General features: G+C 33.1%; 1 protein-coding gene and 1 long non-coding RNA gene across 2 annotated transcripts; both read right to left on the reverse strand.

Annotated features, from left to right (window-relative positions):
- Positions 1-1,228: 1,228 nt before the first annotated feature.
- Positions 1,229-2,028, reverse strand: LOC136068339 (uncharacterized). Its single transcript, XR_010629702.1, has 2 exons — positions 1,945-2,028; positions 1,229-1,863 (listed from the first exon to the last, which is right to left on the reverse strand). It is a non-coding gene; the product is annotated as an uncharacterized LOC136068339 (long non-coding RNA).
- A 5,494-nt stretch (positions 2,029-7,522) lies between these two features.
- On the reverse strand, positions 7,523-17,565 carry LOC112011837 (phospholipase D delta). The gene is given in 10 exon segments (XM_065775360.1): positions 7,523-7,942; positions 9,703-9,906; positions 10,411-10,578; positions 11,945-12,084; positions 12,239-12,368; positions 12,754-12,807; positions 13,269-13,538; positions 13,756-13,994; positions 15,028-15,193; positions 16,684-17,565. Coding segments are annotated over 10 exon segments (2,487 nt in total). The 5' UTR covers positions 17,497-17,565; the 3' UTR covers positions 7,523-7,639.
- Positions 17,566-18,297: the final 732 nt, after the last annotated feature.

Consider the following 18,297-nt stretch of genomic DNA (forward strand, 5'->3'; position numbering starts at 1 on the left):
TCCTCCTCCCCTAGGTTTTGCTCAGATAAACTTTGACACAGTTGTGAGATACTCCTCGGTCACTTTAGCTTCTGTGTGTTGGGATCAAAAGGTAGAGCTCTCTTTTTTTTGGACTAAAGTCTATGGGAGCGTGCTAGACTGCGAGGGATCCCTTGTGGGTTGAAGGCTTGAAGCTCAAGTAGCATTGATGGCTATTAAAAATGCTAAATAAATAGGGTCTTTCTTCAATTATTCTTGAGGGGCAAATGCGCTTAATGTTACTGAGCCACTAATGTGTGCTACTGTTGTGTTCCATTGGTCTATTGCTTCTAATATTGCGGATAGTTTGGGAATTTTAAAGTTTAAACTACTATGCTTTTTGTAAGGTTTCTCGTATTTTGGGATTTGGTATTTCTCTTGCGCATGTTATTTCCGGTTGGAAAAGCGTTTGTAATCTAAGAGGAAGGATTTCCATCTCTTCCCTTTCGAGTCTTTTATCATGTTTTTAAAGGAGAAATCTCTCTCAATCTTGATAATTTTTTTTGTCGTTATTCAAAAATAATTTCTCATAAAATGGAATAAACCGAATCTTTACATAGAGGTTGCTGGGGACATAAAAATTTGAATATTTGTGGTACATCAAAAATCATTCTTTAGAGCATTAACATTAGAGCTTTTATTCTAACAAAAAAGTTTTTTTTTAGCTCTAAAAAAAAAAACCATGCTTTATTCGGGTTGCTAAATCTAAATTTTTTTCAGTAACTTACTATGGGTAAGTTTGGTTCAGCTTTTTGTAAAAGTGCATAATGAAAAAGTGGAGTTTTCAAAAAGTCCATAATGAAAAAGTTGAGTTTCAAAAAGCTGAGTGTTTGGTAAAGCTGTTAAAGAGTGCTTTTTGAAAAAACTGAGTGTTTGGCTAGCAATTATAAAAGTGGCTATTTGAAGGGTAAATTACCAAAAAAGACAATGTATTATAAGGGAGTTTATTTCATATATATATATATATATATTTTAATGTAAGTTTATTTCATACTTAATTAAAAATCAACTACGTCATATACTTACTAAATAATAATAAATATATTATTGGTATTATTTTAATAATGTTTGGGCAATTTTTCTTTTTTAGTGTCATAATTATTTGTTATTACCATTAATGACTTCTTATTAATATTAATTAAATCTAAATAATTTTCATCATCATGAAGCACAAAATGAAAATGTAAAAAGATGATAAAATATACACCAATAATCCAAATTTAAATTGTACTACATAAAAATGTAAAAAGATATAAAATACATATCAATAACCCAATTTAAAATTGTACAACACAAAAATGTAAAAAAGATGATAAAATACATACCAATAACCCAAGTTTAAATTGTACTACATGATATTATAAATAAATAAAAAAGACAACTTCTAATTATTATCCCCCCAAATGGAATTAGCAATGGAATCATGAAGAACCACCATCGCAGGGTCTGTTAAAGATCCTGAGTTCTGCTCATAACTACTACCTGCTTCACTATTATGTTCTCTTCTAGAAATTGAATCTCGATTGGCGTTTATGAAGCCCCTATCATCCCTATTATTTAGTCTAACAAAATTATGAAGAGCCATAGTAGCAGATACAATAAGTAGTTGGATATGGAATGGAAAAGATGGCATGTTTCTGATAATTCTCCATTTATTCTTCCACACATCAAAAGTGTGCTCAATCACACATCGAAGAGATGAGTGAGCATGATTAAATTTTTCATGTCTAGTTCTAGGGCTTCCACCTCTCCTTCGAAAGTCTTGAAGATGGTATGATATCCCCTTGTATGGTGCTAAATAGCCTTTCACCATTGGGTATCCAGAATCAACTACATAATATTTCCCTAGAAAAAAAAAATTCAATTGTATTAACACACTCACACAATATGTCATTATAATGAACAATTGATTAATCAATTACAAACCTGGTGGTGGGTGCGGAAAGTTGTTACTTTCTTTACGAATAGTATCAAGAAAAATGTGAGTGTCGTGTGCTGCACCTTCCCATCAAGGTAAAACAAATGTGAATAACATATCAAAGTCACATGCAGCCATCACATTTTGGGTTGGATATCCCTTTCTTCCATAGTATGGAATGGACTTCTCAGTAGGTAAAACCGCTGTCACATGTGTGCCATCAATCGCACCGATGCAATCCTAATGAGCAATATTAATAGTTTTCAGTTCCACATGCATTGTATTATCTTAAAGACAATAACACTTATTCAAATATACAATAGTACACATACTTTGAAATGTGGCCAATAAATTGGATGGTCTTGTATTTTGGTTGGAACTTCACTAAAAGTTGGATTAGAAGGCTTTACATATGCAGCTGCAAAGCGAGCACCCAACAGAGTAGTCATCTTCTCAAAATGTCTACTTATGGTTTCACTCGAATGCTGAAATATTTCTTGAACCATTTGGTTACATGTTCCATGACCTAGTATCAGTAAACAAATTGCCACTGACTCTTCTAACCTTATATTCCTTGAATGTTGAAGTCCATAGTTACGTTGTAAAACTTGACACAAATTACTAAACACTTCCTTTTTCATTCTAAACATGTTGTAACACAGTATCTCATTACCTTCCATGCAGCGTCTCACCCAAACCCACCCTGTTTGTACAGAATCATAATAAGGAGTCTTATTAATGTATTTATTGAAATATGTCACAACTGCTTCACAGGTAACTGCCACAAGCTAGTAAAACTCCTCATTAGAATTGTTATTACTATCATCATCATCAGAATCACTGTCACTGTCACTGTCATCATCACTGTCACTACTCTCACCATCATCATCATCATTGTTATCACCATCATTATTATTGTCAGCATTGTTATAATCACCACCATCATGATAATCACAGTAATTTTTGTAATCCCCATCCATTAATAGTTCCATAAAATTGTCACTCTTATGAGTACCATTATAATCATCCATATTGGTTTAGGCTACACAACAAAGTAACAAATAATCAACCATTGCAAATACTTAATATAATCAACAAACTCTACATCGAACAATTCAACATCAAGTACATAATACTGTAACAGTTGCTTCAAATGTGTTTACATTACACATATATTAGTCCAAAGATAATACTAAATATCACATAACTTAGTTTAAAGTTAATACAACATAAAGCTAATATTAGTCGTATGCTAATACAACATAAAGTTAATATTAGTCCTAAGCTAATACAGAGTACCACATAAGGTTGGTCACTTCTTTTGGTTCAAACAAATCATTTCTTGTAGCCACTCCAGCTTTGACTCTGGCTCCTTGAAAGTTAGGAACATCTCCCTATGTGACTTTTTTAGTAAGATAATGGAAGCTTGAATCACAAACTGGTTATCCACTCTAGGAAGTGCTCTTACAATCGCCATGACATTATCAATTGAACTTGGTGACTCTCGAGAAGTACTTTCATTCCTATGCTGACATACAATTATTAATTGACTAATATGATTGTCCAACATTGTAGCTCCTCCTATCTTCTTCTTTTTCTTCTGTGAGGATATTGATTCACTAGTTCGCTTTTGTCCTGAACTACGTGATTGACTAGTATGTCTTTGCAGCAAACTATCAATGTCTAAACTCATGTCACATTGGTTATCCTTAAATTCGGAGCTACCATCTGAATCACCAGCATCCTATTCTGACATTATTGGAGGGAGTGTATTTGAAGAAGGGGTCCATGCAGCTACTCCAGTTGTTGCAACATCCCTAAACATTATTTCAAGTCGTTCTAGATTCTGTAGACCTTTCTCTCGAATTTTTTTAGCTTTGGGTAATTCCTACAAAATGTAATTGTAATTTCACTCAGTTAACAATAATATATATATAACACCAATAATCCAAGTTTAAATTGTACTACATAAAAATGTAAAAAGATATAAAATACATATCAATAACCCAAGTTTAAATTGTACAACACAAAAATGTAAAAAAGATGATAAAATACATACCAATAACCCAAGTTTAAATTGTACTACATGATATTATAAAAAAGAAAAAAGAAAAAAAGAAGACAACTACTAATTATTATCCTCCCAAATAGAATTAGCAATGGAATCACGAAGAACCACCATCGCAGGGTCTGTTAAAGATCCTGAGTTCTGCCCATAACTACTATCTGCTTCACTATTATGTTCTCTTTTAGAAATTGAATCTCGATTGGCGTTTATTAGAGACGAATAGGAGTGCTTGATCTTAAAAATAATCTTAATCCAACAAATCAACTGTAGCATCCAAGGTTATTAACCTTGAGAACAAATCATACAAATACCAAAATAACAATTTACGAGTCAACTAGATTCAACGTTACATTAAATTCCAATTCTAAATGAAGCAAAACACTTCCACTCCTCATTACTAAAGACCAAAAAAATCACATAAACAACAAAATTTGCAAAAAAATCTACCATTCAGTGCCAAAAAAAAAACATTGTATAGCTTAAACCTCAATTCTTAAACTAAGCAATAAATTCTTACACCAAAGCATTCAAAATCCAGAAAATCACATAACTAATAATCAACAAAAACCACAAAAACCAACCCAAAAAACTCAAGCTATCACTCAGTACTAGAAAACATAAAAATAAATATAACCCCATAATATAACTAAAACTTGAAAATTCATATCAAGCAAAAGACTTTCAACCACAACCTTAAAAACCCAGATAATTAAATAACTAATAATCAACATTAAAACACAAAAACTTGTGTGGGGTGCTGATGAGGTGTGCAGCAGATGCACCCCACATCAGCAGAGCACGCACACCCTGCAGCACCTCAGCATGCAGCAACCAAACAAGTCCAATATTCCAGAATGTCACATACTCAATGAACCACGACAACCAGCATGAAAAATATTTATATTTCTTCTGAAAATTCTTCTTTCTCTCTTATTCTTTATATTTCTAAAATACCCAAATCATGCTAAAATACCCAAATCAGATATCGCATAACTTAAGATAGAGCATCCACAAAAGAAAAAAAAAATTACGAAGCATGTACCCACAAAATTTTTTTAGTACCCGGCAAGTGAACAAATAGATCTTTAGCAAGAACAAAGCATGCAAGATCTGAAAAAAAATTTTGATAGGTAAAAAAAAAAAAAATCAGATCAGTGTTGGTACCTGGATGCTGATGTGAGGTGCATCTGCTGCTGATGGGGCATGCGTGTGCAGCTGCACACGCATGCCCCATCAGCAGCAGACACACCCCACACCAGCAGAGCACGCACACCCTACAACACCTCACCATGCAGCAACCAAACAAGCCCAATAATCGTTATGATCATTCAGCAATGATCATTCAGCAAACATTCATTATGAGTAATTAAGCTAACATTTAGCAAATATGAATCAATGATGGCATCATGAACCACAAAAGAAAGAAAAGAAAAAAATCGTAAAACCTAAAACAAAAACAAACCCATCGCCAAAAACTAATGCAGAGTAATAACTCAACAAACATTCATTCTGAGTAATTAAAGTTAACATTCTATTATTGAATCAATGATGGCATCAAGAACCACAAAAAAAAAAATTGATAATAATAATAATAAAAATTTTTTTTAAAAAAAAATCTGTAAAACCCAAAACAAAAACAAACCCATCTTCAAGCACGAACACAGTGACACACACAAACACAAACATGAACACGCACAGTGAGAGAGAGTTTTGAGAGAGAGAAATGAAAGATAAAGAAAAGGGAGGGAGTGTTGAGTTGAGATGAGAGTTTGCAGGGGAGAGGACTTATAGAGCATCCACAAAATAAAAAATAAAAAAAAATTATGAAGCATCTACCCACAAATTTTTTTTCAGTACCCAGCAAGAGAACAAATAGATCTTTAGCAAGAACAAAGCATGCAAGATCTGAAAATTTTTTTGGTAGCAGATCGGCGGTTTTTTTGGTAGCAGATAGGTAAAAAAATAATTTCAGATCAATGTTGGTACCTGGCGGTTTTTGGTAGCAGATCGGCCTTGCTTGGTGTTTTGTTGATCAAAACTCTACCTTTAAAACATATTTCTCAGATCAGATTAGACAAATAAAATTATAAAAAAAAAAAAAAAATTTGCAGAGGAAGGCTCGCTGAAGAAGACGAAGAAAGAAGAAGAAGAGGAAGAAGATTTTCAAGACAAAAGAAAAGAGAGACTTACGCAGAGCTGAGCTGAGCTGAGAAGAGACTTCAAATGTGAGGGAGCTGCGCAGATCAGAGCAGAGAGATGAGATGAGATGAGAGGAATGGGCACCGTGCGTGATTCTCTAAAGTACCCGTTAAGACCCCTTGCCCTTTAGTCAAGGGCAATTTCGTAACTTCACTCTCCCAACAGATATAAATAAAAACTCCCAGACCCAACTTTTCATTTATGGACCTCAACTGACCCAAAACAAAAACGCGCATATCCTTCAGAAATATAAAAGCCAACTTTTTCTGAAAAGTTGGGTTTTATTCTCACCAAACGCACATTTGAGCTAGCGTTTTTGAAAAGCCAACTTTTGGGCTTTAAAAGCTGAATCAAATGGGTACTATATAGATTTAACTTGCTACATAGATTGCTACGAGCTATCTATAGCAACTACTGTAGCAATAAGTTAAAATAAAAATCAATTTTTTATTAACTCTCTCTCTCTCTCTCTCTCTCTCTCTCAATTTAATATTCACTCTTCTCAAAAATCTCTCTCTCTCTCTCTCTCTCTTTCTCCCTCTCTCTCTCTCTCTCTCTATCTCTGGATTGTGGTTCTAATCTAGTTTTCAATGGGGTTTCGATGATCCAATTTGGTTTTTGATGGTAGGGTTCGATGGCAATGGTTCATGAGTTTGATTTGGATCAATGGGTCATGGATCACAGTGGTTCCAATCCTCATTGCGTGGCTTTTATGGGTTCCAATATGCATAGTTTTCATAAGTCATGGTGGTTGGGGTCTTTGTTTTTGTTTGGCTTTATTTTATTTTGTTTATTTTTCGGCTAGTGGTGGTGATGCAGTTGTGGTGGTTGGTTATTATTTCAATGGTTATTTTAATAGGCTTTATGGTGGTGGTCTTTGGGTTGTGGTGGCTAGTTATAACAGTCGATGGTTGCTATGGATTTTTGTGGGGCTGTGTTCTATGCTATTTTAATGGGTGTTTATATTATTTTAATGGATGATGTGTTAAAGTAAGAGATGGGAATTGTAGGGTGTATTGTTAAATATAGTGTTAAAATAGATAAACTAATTTTTTGAGTTGCTAAAAACTAAATCTTTTAGTATCACAGACGTGAATGCTCAAAAGTTTAAAATGGAAACCAAAATCTCAAATAAATTGCTTTATATGAATCTCTATAAAAAATTACAACTTTTTTTTGAGAAGTAAAAAAAAAAAAAAAAACGCATGAATTGAATGGTATACACATCACATAATTCAATACAAAATGCATTGCATCTTTTACACTGCAGGTAAGAAATTATGAGCTTAGCCTAAATTCAACCAACAAGGCTCCGGTTGTCACTGACTGTTATGTAAGTTATGTACTTATGTCCAAGCAAATGCCCATTAAATTATTGTTATTATGATTTGCTAAAAGTGTACATTCAATTATGTACAAGAAAATGCTTGTTGTACCTACGTAGTTAAAGCATAAATAACCTCCTTAAAATAATTAAAATAATTGTTGCCCTTATCATCATCTGAAAAATAACGCACTTTTCCAGGCAATACTTCTATCTTCCCGTTGGCATTTACCTGAATAGGGAATTTAAGGAGGTGCCCCTGCAATGGGGTAAAATCCTCGGCCTTGTACTTGCTCCAGTTATCTACAGCAATCTTGTTCACACTCTTTACGCAATCCAAATCTTTAGGCTCCTTGAAGCAATCATGTAAAGTCCCCAAATGTTCTGCCCAGAGTGACATTCTGTACCCATATATCTGCAAATGTATTAATCAATGTGATCAGCTTACATAACAAGTAACTTCTTTGCCCCAAAACACTTCTAAAACTTTAAATGGTTGAATATCAAAAAGCTTCCAATAAATTAAAAAAAAAAAAAAAAAAAGCTATCCATATCAATGCTGAATGTTCAATTAAACAAAGTCTTTTTTCTTCTTTTTAAATTTATTTTTCCCTACATATGCTAATATAAGCATTTGCTTCCAAATATTGAATGACCATCCCTTTTGTCAAGGATGACGAATTTTCTCAGCTAGCTAGTGACGGTGCATACTACGATTCCCACACTTTCTTCTTAAAGAAATTGACCAATCTTTACCACAGTAAACAAATTTCTCAATTGGTCTCAAAGGCCCCGCCGCCCTGGCTCAATAACAATACTTAGGTACAAAATCCAATACCCCCTCTGAATTTAGGGAATATGTGTTGAATTATGAATGGTTAGAGCATGCCATGAAGGTGGCATAGATGATAAAAACAAGTCGAATAAGATCAAACAAAAATGATACGAGACAAGGACTATGCCCTAAATAATATGTCGGACTGCGAGTCCTATATGACTTGGAAATGTTACTAAGTGGGGATACCTCACTTATATGAATAAATACTTCCACCTTTTTATTTTTTTTATAAAAAATTTTCTAAAATAATTTATTAATATATACTCTAAAGACATACATTAATTAGTGAAAGGGAGAAAATACGCGTTTGGATGCCTGTTGTGAATGTACGGGCTGACCATAGTCCGCGAACTAAGGAATAGACGAGCCCGTTATATACGCTGGGCCTTAAATTGGACGGACTTGATACGGACGGACCGAAGAAAGATGGGTTGATCGGCCATGGGCCTGTTGGACCCCTTAGTGGAAACACTTTGGCCCATTCTCGTAAGGCCTTAAACAGAGTCCTTGCGCTACTTGGGCTCTAGAAATTTCATGTATTGGTGAAGATCTTCCTTATAAGGAGAATATCTGTCAACCACGTTTCGGACTCTAAAAAAGAGGAGTTCTACAAGGAAAAGACTTGGATGCCAAGTCTAAGAGGAAAAACTTTCGACTACTATAAAAATCTCAATACTCTCACCAAGAAAGGTACGCATTATTTACCCTCTCTAGCACTCTAGAGTTGTGAAAATACTTTCTGACTTGACCTTCGGAGGGTATTTGGCCGGCACCACACCGGTACCCTTTGATAGGTTTTCTCCTTTGTCTTGTGTAGGTTAACATACGAGCGTGAAGGCATTGTGTGACTCACTGGTAAATTTCTCAGCTTCATCAATTAGTAAAACCTTTTTCTGTTTCCATAATTCCTCAAAGCCACCACCCTTAAGTAATTCCCTCAACACGTTATGTATAATTATAAGAAGTAGGCGCTTTAATCCCTGTCCATGGTCAAGCTAGCATGCTAGCCTTTGCTAGAGTCTTAAACCTAGATATATATAATCCAAGTTTTCGTCTTAATCTCATGACTTGGGGCACCCCGAAAAGAGTAGGGTTAGTTATCCAGTCAAATATATCTCAATGCATCTCAGCGACGTCAGGTCCACATGGCGTATCATTTTATGCTTGTGCAACACCTTCGATCAACTCTAAATCAATACACAAATACACACTATTCAAGCATAGCACGCGCAATTGGCTCAGCCCTCCTCTACAACATCCATCAAAATTTGCAATCATGAAACATAAATTACATAATAAAATACATACGAGGTCTATCTGAATGAATGTATACAAACCTGACCATATGGATGGCTCTTCTTCTTATCCCAGGTGTGGTGGGGTTGATATGCACCCATAGCTATCTCGGTGTCTCTTGAACCAGCCATAGATCGTTCATTAATATTGGCAGAACCTAATATCACGTACTCGTCATCTACAATCATTCCCTTGGAATGTACATAAACCATGAACTTTTGAATCGGTTGTTCTGAGTTGGAAGCCTGAAAGTTGGTCATAAAAATATTTTTTTTTTAACAAAATGAGCTAACACTCATCATCTACAAGAATAAAAGTAAAATATACAATTTTATGTATATGCTTGATCAAGTATAGCTGTATAGGATATATATATATATATATACACACGTGTAACTTGTAAATGACACTATTTAATTTTGCTACGTCAAATTTAGAGTCATACACACACTCACACATCCTACCAATCAATATATTAAAACATTCACACACAAGCTTTGGCTAAGTTAACTCTACTAGGAAAATTATCGTATGATTATGAAGCAGTTTTTTGAAGCCATTGTAACAAGTGGAATCTATAAATTAATATGTAAATTTCATAGGGTGTGAGAGAATCATCTCATAGATCCGTCCCTTGGGATAGTCTTCCTACTTGCACCCGAAGAAATTTGAGATCCCAATTATTTTCAAGTTAAAAATGGATGGTTTTAATGAAAACAATGGGAAATAAATTACAAAGAGTATGGTACCGATCCATTTTGGGAAGATTGATCAGGTGGAACTGACACTTCTTTGGGCAGTCCTTCCCGATTACCAAGACAGTAGAAGTTAAGGTAGTCTTCAGGATGTGAATTTTCAATATGCATGGAATTTAACTCTTGTGCTATGATGTCATACATCATTTGCATTGTTTGGCCCTGAGAAAAGGAAAATACCAAGATTACAATAATAATATGACATTTGATGATATTGATTAAATTCAGTCAAATTTTCCCGTGGGAATAGAATAATAAAAAATTACAATTTAAACTCTACCATTTTAGAAGGATTTTCAAATGAACCCTTATAGTTCTATAAGTTGAAAATCAAAACTCTATAATTTATGGGATTTCAAATTTACCCTATAGTTTCATAAGTTACACATAAAATCTTGAACATTTAAATCCGCCTCAATTCAAACTCTCTCTCTTCTTTTGTTCTTTGTCACTAACCATTGGACTCAAGGTTTGAATTGAAGCAGATTTGAAAATTCATAGTTTAATTTATAACTTATAAAACCATACGAATTAATTTAAAACCTCCTATAAACTTTATGAATTCATCTGCAACTTATTAAACCATATTAATTTAATTTGAAACCTACTCAACTGTGATTTTCCCAAAAAAGGTTTTATCACCATTCTTATTTAATTTGACAATTTGGATGAGTGTGACTGTGTGAGGGAAATATATGTGCATGTGTGTCTATATATATATATATATATTACTACTAATACCAAAGCACAATAAAAAAAAATCATAAAGATCATTCTAAACATTCACGTCTCCTTTAATTATCAACTTTTTTTTTACTAGATGCGATAAGATTTGAACATATGATGTATGCTCCGTGATAATTACTCTTTATCATCATGCTAAGATATAAACTGTTTTTTTTTTTTTTTTTTTTTTTTTTTTTTTTTTTTTTTTTTTTTTTGTGTAGGTGTGATTTGAGTTCAAGTCCCTTATTTGAACATGTAATTTTACTAATTAAGTTAGCTGAAACCCACTATAATGGTAATTACCAACTTTTGGGCAAAACATTCTTATGGAAAATGATAAAATTACTACAAAATATTTATGGACTGATGTGATAATTAATGTAATTGTTGTACTTCAACAACATAAGAAATGACTTTTTGAGTTCATTTTTAGCAATGAGTGACACATTAGTTTGTAATATCTATGTAGCACTACTAAAATGTATTCTGTCCCTAGAATCACTTTTTCCTTATATGCAATACATTATGCTAAATTGAATTTACTTGTCTTTAAAAAGATAGTAGTGGTGCCTTACTGGTCAATATAATTTATGTATGTGACTTTAATTAGAAAACTTAATGAATTGTATCTAAAGAATTGTATCTAAGTTTCTCTTTAACCTTTTTAATGCCTTTAACTTGAGCGGAAAACCTGCACAACAATTTTTTTTGTGTTGTCAGTAATCTCCTTATAATTATTTTTATTATTATTTTTAGATGAAATCTCATTGTAATTAATTGGTTGAAGAATTGTATACATTACCTGCCAAAAGAGAATTTCAGTCGTGAAATGGTGACCCTCGGGTTGCATTGGTATGACAATGTATACTGCAAATCTCTCATTCGCTCTAATCTTACTAGCATCTCTTAATGCCAACTCCATTGGAATTAAATTATTGGCGCCTGATCAAAATTCAAAACCCAAAAGACTCATTGGAGGAAGAATTTGACGAACAAGAAACAAAAGAAGCCATCAGAATGTTGAGTTTGAACATTGTGAGAGAATGACAATGTAAAATTCAAAGTACTAATTGTAGAGATTGGGCCTATATATGACCTGCGTCTCTGTGGGATGGCCATGCATATGACGATCCAATAAAAAATTGATTCTCGATGTATATAAAATGTTGGGCAGATCTAATCGCTTGGATGTATGCTGATTGAATGCTCTTCTCTATAATCAAATTCTGCAACAGAAGTGAAAGGCAGAGAACTTCTCAATTATTAGAATTAATATAAGAAATCTGAAATTCAACGAAGCGCGCCCCTAATTTAATTATTTTCACACTAGAAGAAGTAATTATTAATGTATTATAGTCTATAATCTATATATAAATCAAGTACGGTCACAACAAATATTTCTCAACACTTGGCCAATTTTGCACACCACCTCACACATAAGTCATTAAAAAAAAAAAAAAATTTACAGATTGTGGCAAAACTAAGTATGAGATGTAAGGCAAATTAGAATATTATGCAATTGTAGTGAATTTTTAATTTTTTATAGTGATCCTAATTTTATTGATATAATCATTAGTGGAGCTATCCATTTTCACTTAAAATGTAGTAAACCTGAGCTCTTGTAGGATATGTTTTCAAACACCCTGAATCGATTGAGCGGAAAACCTGCCAATTTCAGAATAAACAACTAAGACATAAGACAAAAAAGAAGTAGAACTAAATATAATAGAGTGTGAATTACAATAACCTCCTTCAAGGTTCGAGGAAATTTAATAAACCCTCCTATTGTTATAAAGAAACCCCATCCGTTGAGATTTTTATTTATATAACAAATAACTCCTATAGCTCATCTAGAACAAGCTCAAAATAATGCTTACTTAACCATGCATATTGGTTATATGATACAGAACAATTTTAAAATAAAAATAATAACTTCTAAGAGTTATGCATCATTTTTAAAAAAAGGAGAAAGGTTTTTGACATTTCCTCAAATTTTAAGGAAAATTAATGTAATTTACCCTAATAAATTACAAGAAAAGGTTTTGCTACATACTAGACTAGTACGCAGCAAAATCTTTCCTAAATTATATAAGCACTACTTAGGGAAGAGCGGACTAGTTTATAACCTGAATATGCCAATTTTCAGGATCATCTTCCTTGTAAATCCAAAATGTAGGGTCGTCATTTGGAATTGATTGGGAATGATTGAGTAAGGGCACGTCTAAAAATCTCATCGTAGCATGAATTAGTGCCATTCTGTAGCCCTGCCCGAAATCTGACCATCGTGCGAAATTGTTCCAAAGCTGCTCAAAATGAATGAGCATGAAATAAGCAGCAGGCCCTTCTATCTTGCAATGTAAGTCATGCCATGGTTGCCTTGGACCTTTCACTCCTTCCTATTATTTGATAAAAGAGAGAGAGAGATCATCCAATCTGTGGTTACATATAAAATAATTACTATAAACTGCCATTTTTTTTATAACTCCTCAATGGTACTGACAAGTGCAAATTCTTCTCAATTTTCATTTCATAATTAATATTTTAGTTTTAGTATTTGACAATATACAACATCACTTCATTTAAAAAATTTAAATGGTGGATTAAAATACTCACAGGAAGTGTTGGATTAAGATAATCATCTTTAAATACAGTGTCACGATCACGAAATAGTCTATGCTCAGGAGTATCATAACGGCGATCGCAAAGGTCTAAACCTCCAACAAAAGCGGTTATCTTTCTGCTATTTTCATAAACTTGTGTATCCACAATCACAAATTTTTGATGATGGGAATAAAGAAATGCATTGACCTAATTCACCACAACCACTAGATAATTGTCAACAATTTGCTCAACTATGAAACAATATAAATTTCCTTCTAATTTGCAACATACTATATGTAAGATAAATGACAAAGCCGATGTCTTATTTTGTCCTTGTACACATGCATTAACATGTTTTCCCTCCCCCAAGTTCTTTTTTTTTTTTCGCAACTTTTTTTTTTTTTAAATATACAAATTTATAGTTGGGGTTTAGCCCAATCTAAATGTATATGTAGATGAAACTTCCTTCTAGAAACTTAAACCCCAACCCTTACCCTCCACAACCCATAAATACTTATTTATATTTGTGGAGTTCATTTTTTTTTTTTCGCAACTCTTTTTTTTTTTTTTTTTAATATACAAATTTATAGTTGGGGTTTAGCCCAATCTAAATGTATATATGTATGAAGCTCCCTTTTAGAAACTTGAACCCCAACCCTTACCCTCCACAACCCATAAATACTTATTTATATTTGTGGAGTGACCATCGCACCAAGCGTGTGCAGTAATCAATGTCTTTTTTGAAAATACTAAGAGAAGTTAGTTAAGATATAAGACTCTTATTTTTTTTTTTTATGCAGATCTTAAGTTCAATTAAATAGGTCAATAATCTTTAGCATAATAATCAGTTTTTTAAGAACAAAAAACATTACAAAATACGGAAAGGATTACATATGGAGCACCAAATTGTTTAACCATGGTTTCTCAACCAAAAAAAAAAAAAAAAGTTTAACCATAAAAATAGTTTTCAACAATCTGATCCTTTATGTACTTTGACTAGTGAGTTTATTTATTCATTATTTTATTTTAATGAAGACTAATGAGTTTGATATATGAATGTATAATATATAAATTATGAAATTATTTATTTGTTTTAATTTTCAATTATTTGTCGATACTTGATCGGGATTCAAAACATTAAATACATTATTATAGTGCTTAAAGGAATAATAGCACAGTAGAGATTTAAATTTAACATTACAGATGATAATAGTTTTTTTTTTTTAAGAGAAGATGATAATAGTTAGATAGGGGAGATTATATATATATATATATATAATAAACTTATTACCGTATATTGGATGGCAGAATCCACAATTTCTATTTCCGTCAATGGATAATGAGAATTTTTTAACTCATTAATGACGGGGCGAGGTGCCAGGACACAAGAAACGGAAGAGTTCTCAAAAAACTTGCGAGTTTCTTCAGCGTGAGTGGTGATCTTACCAGACTGCATGAAAAGCTTCATAAGTTTTTTTTTTTGGAGAGAGAAAAGCTTCATAAGTTAAAACATGATTTTTTTGAAGTACACCAAATTAACCTATTAAAAGTAATAAAAAATAATCGTAATGTAGACATTACTAAAATCTTCAAATGGAAAGTTATATATAATCCACAAAAAACCGATCTGCATTTAAAAAGAAGTACCTATATGAATATCAAATACATATACAATTAATCTCACCACAAAGTTCGGCTAAAAACTTGGTTGTAGCCTAAATGCTTGAAGATGGATCTATTCCGCAAAATTGAGCTTTTTGGTTCGCTCTCTTATATGGTTGATCTTCTCACCAATTCGCCTCGATTGATTTTTATTTATTTTTTTATGAAATTCATCTTAATTGATTTAAATTTGAAAATTTTTCACTTTCAATAATTACCTTTTTAAAGTTTGCTATATTTTCCTTGAGAATTGATTTTGTTAAAATTTAAGTGGGGACAAGACCAAAATATGAAATTAAATTATTTAAAAGTTGAATAATTAAATCAACACATCCAATGACCTTTAAGTGAAAGGATATATACCCCATATTTCCAACAGTGATATTCAAGATATTTTAACCTCTACTTGAAATGCATAAAAAGAAAGACTAAATAGACACAATTAATTATTAAGCGATTTAATTAATATAATTTCCAGTTTATGACCAAATTGGTAAATTAACCTCATAACTTTAATAAATTGTAATTACATTAAAACAGAGTTTTAAAATAATGTAACAAAAAAGATTTAAACCCTAAAATTTTATTTCGATCAATAATACCTTAAACTCAAACATTAAGGGAAAAAAAAAAAAAAAAACAACACCAAAACCAAACATCTAGTAAAACTTGTCATGTATAAAATTTAATAATAAGAATTTTAATTCAATTATAAAACAAGTAAAACAAATTTTATTTTTCCGCAATCATCTCAGAAAAAACAAATAGAAAGAGGAAAAAAAAAAAAAAAACCCACAAAGAACAACAACAAAAATTCTTACATTTACTGCATATAAAAGAAATTATTACACAAAGATATTAGTATAAATTCATGCAAGAACCGATACTTGAACATTTATATAAAAATGAAAGCCTTAACTTTTTATTCAGTTATTCTAATGTTACCACATAAGCATTTGTAAGAATAAATTTAAAGGAGTGAACCCTATCATAAATGTGAGAAGAGGAAACACCGTTCTCCTAACTCCAAAAATACTTAGTGAATGTTAGGATAGCAGCAAGCATCCAGCATTTGCACGTCTAGCGTTTTGTATGTGGGTTCCGTGCACTTGTCAGACTTACAAACCTCTTTTTCCAACAAAATTTTCGTAAAAAATTATCTTATTATTGTGTTCTCAGTTTTCAATTTACATCTTAATATCTAAAAAAAACTTTAAAATTACTTATGCGAGAGTGAAAAACTACCAAACAATTTTCTATACATGCATATATACGTACCAGATTATTCCAAACAATGACCAAAACTGGCAAGCCATGCTCGGCCTTATACTTGAGCAAATCCCCCAAGTTGTAATCGGCAACACCATTAGGCAACGGCCTCCTCGTCTGCTCTCTTACCAGCTTCACCTTGTGATAAATGGACCAACCTACTATGTACACCATTTGCTTTGCCTCCAATATCGCATGGCATATATCCATCCAACACTTCTTCTGCTCAAACACCTTCCCTCCATCTAACTCTATCTTCTCTGGCAGCATCCCGTCTGGAACGTGCGCGTCCTGATACAGCGTCACCGATCCGCTTTTCAGAACCGGAAAGTAAGTATTTTGAAGCCCGAAATTTTCTGGGTCGGACGCAATGCCGTACCGGTACAACGGACTGTACTCGCAATTGTTGAACGTCATTTCGATGAGAATGGCGACACCACTTTGACTTCCTGGCTCATAACCATTGTCCAATATCGGGAACCATTCGAGGATCGTTTCGCCGGTTAGGATTCGTTGGATCGGGACGGAGGCGGTTCCGACCTTGATATTGTTGTACTCGAGGTCGAAGTGGATCGAGTCCGAGTTGGGGAGCTGGTGAGCCAGTGGAATCTGGAAGGGCTGGACCCATAATGGAGATGGATGCATATCAGTTTCGCTGCAAAACACGACGCGCATGCAAGCCAGGTTGAGTTTGCGGAGACGGACTGTGACGATAGGGGCTGGGGGTATATTGAAGGTCGAGTGCATGGACCAGCCCTTGATGATTTTCACATAAAGGTCTCCGTGGAGGTTCACCTGCGAGTCTGAATTACGTTCGGCCATGGAAAATGAAGAATTATGTGGAAGTGTAGCGAGGACGTGAGGAAGGGTGAGAGAGTGTGTGATTCATTATTTGTGCAATGCTGCTTTACGTACTTTGGAAAATTTACATTCTTTTCTTGACAAAGAAAAGGGTTATATGCCTTGTACTAAAGCAATTCTTAACTCATGTAAATTTATGTCTAATTTTTTATTAAGGTGTGTTTAGAAAATCTAATTTGCCATTGGTGTGGGGTACATGCGGAAAATAATACTATCTCCTAGTTTACATAATTGGAAAAAATTTATATTCTTTTCTTGACAAAGAAAAGGGCTCTGTGCCCTATGCTAAAGCAATTTTTGGCTCTTGTAAACTTATGTTTAATTTTTTCTTAAGACGTGTTTAGAAAAGTGAGGGGCCGTTTGGTATGACATTTCAAGTAACAGTTTTTAATTTTTAAATAACTTTACACGTATTTTCATACACTTTTTCACTCGCACGTATTTTCAAAAAATACAAACAATGTTACTAAAATAACATTATCAAATGGGCCCTTAATTTGCCATTGGTATGAGATACATGTGGAGAATAATACTATTTCCTCGTTTACATACTTGCGAAAAATTTACATTCTTTTATTGACAAAGAAAAGGGTTCTAAGCCTTATGCTAAAGCAATTCTTGACTCATATAAATTTATATCTAGTTTTTTCTTAGGCATGTTTAGAAAAGCTAATTTGCCATTGGTGAGGGATACATGTGGAGAATAATACCATCTCCTCGTTTACATACTTGTGAAAAATTATATTCTTTTCTTGACAAAGA

This window comes from Quercus suber, unplaced genomic scaffold (assembly GCF_002906115.3).
Source record: "Quercus suber isolate HL8 unplaced genomic scaffold, Cork oak 2.0 scaffold_110, whole genome shotgun sequence".
In the NCBI taxonomy this organism is placed as follows: domain Eukaryota; kingdom Viridiplantae; phylum Streptophyta; class Magnoliopsida; order Fagales; family Fagaceae; genus Quercus; species Quercus suber.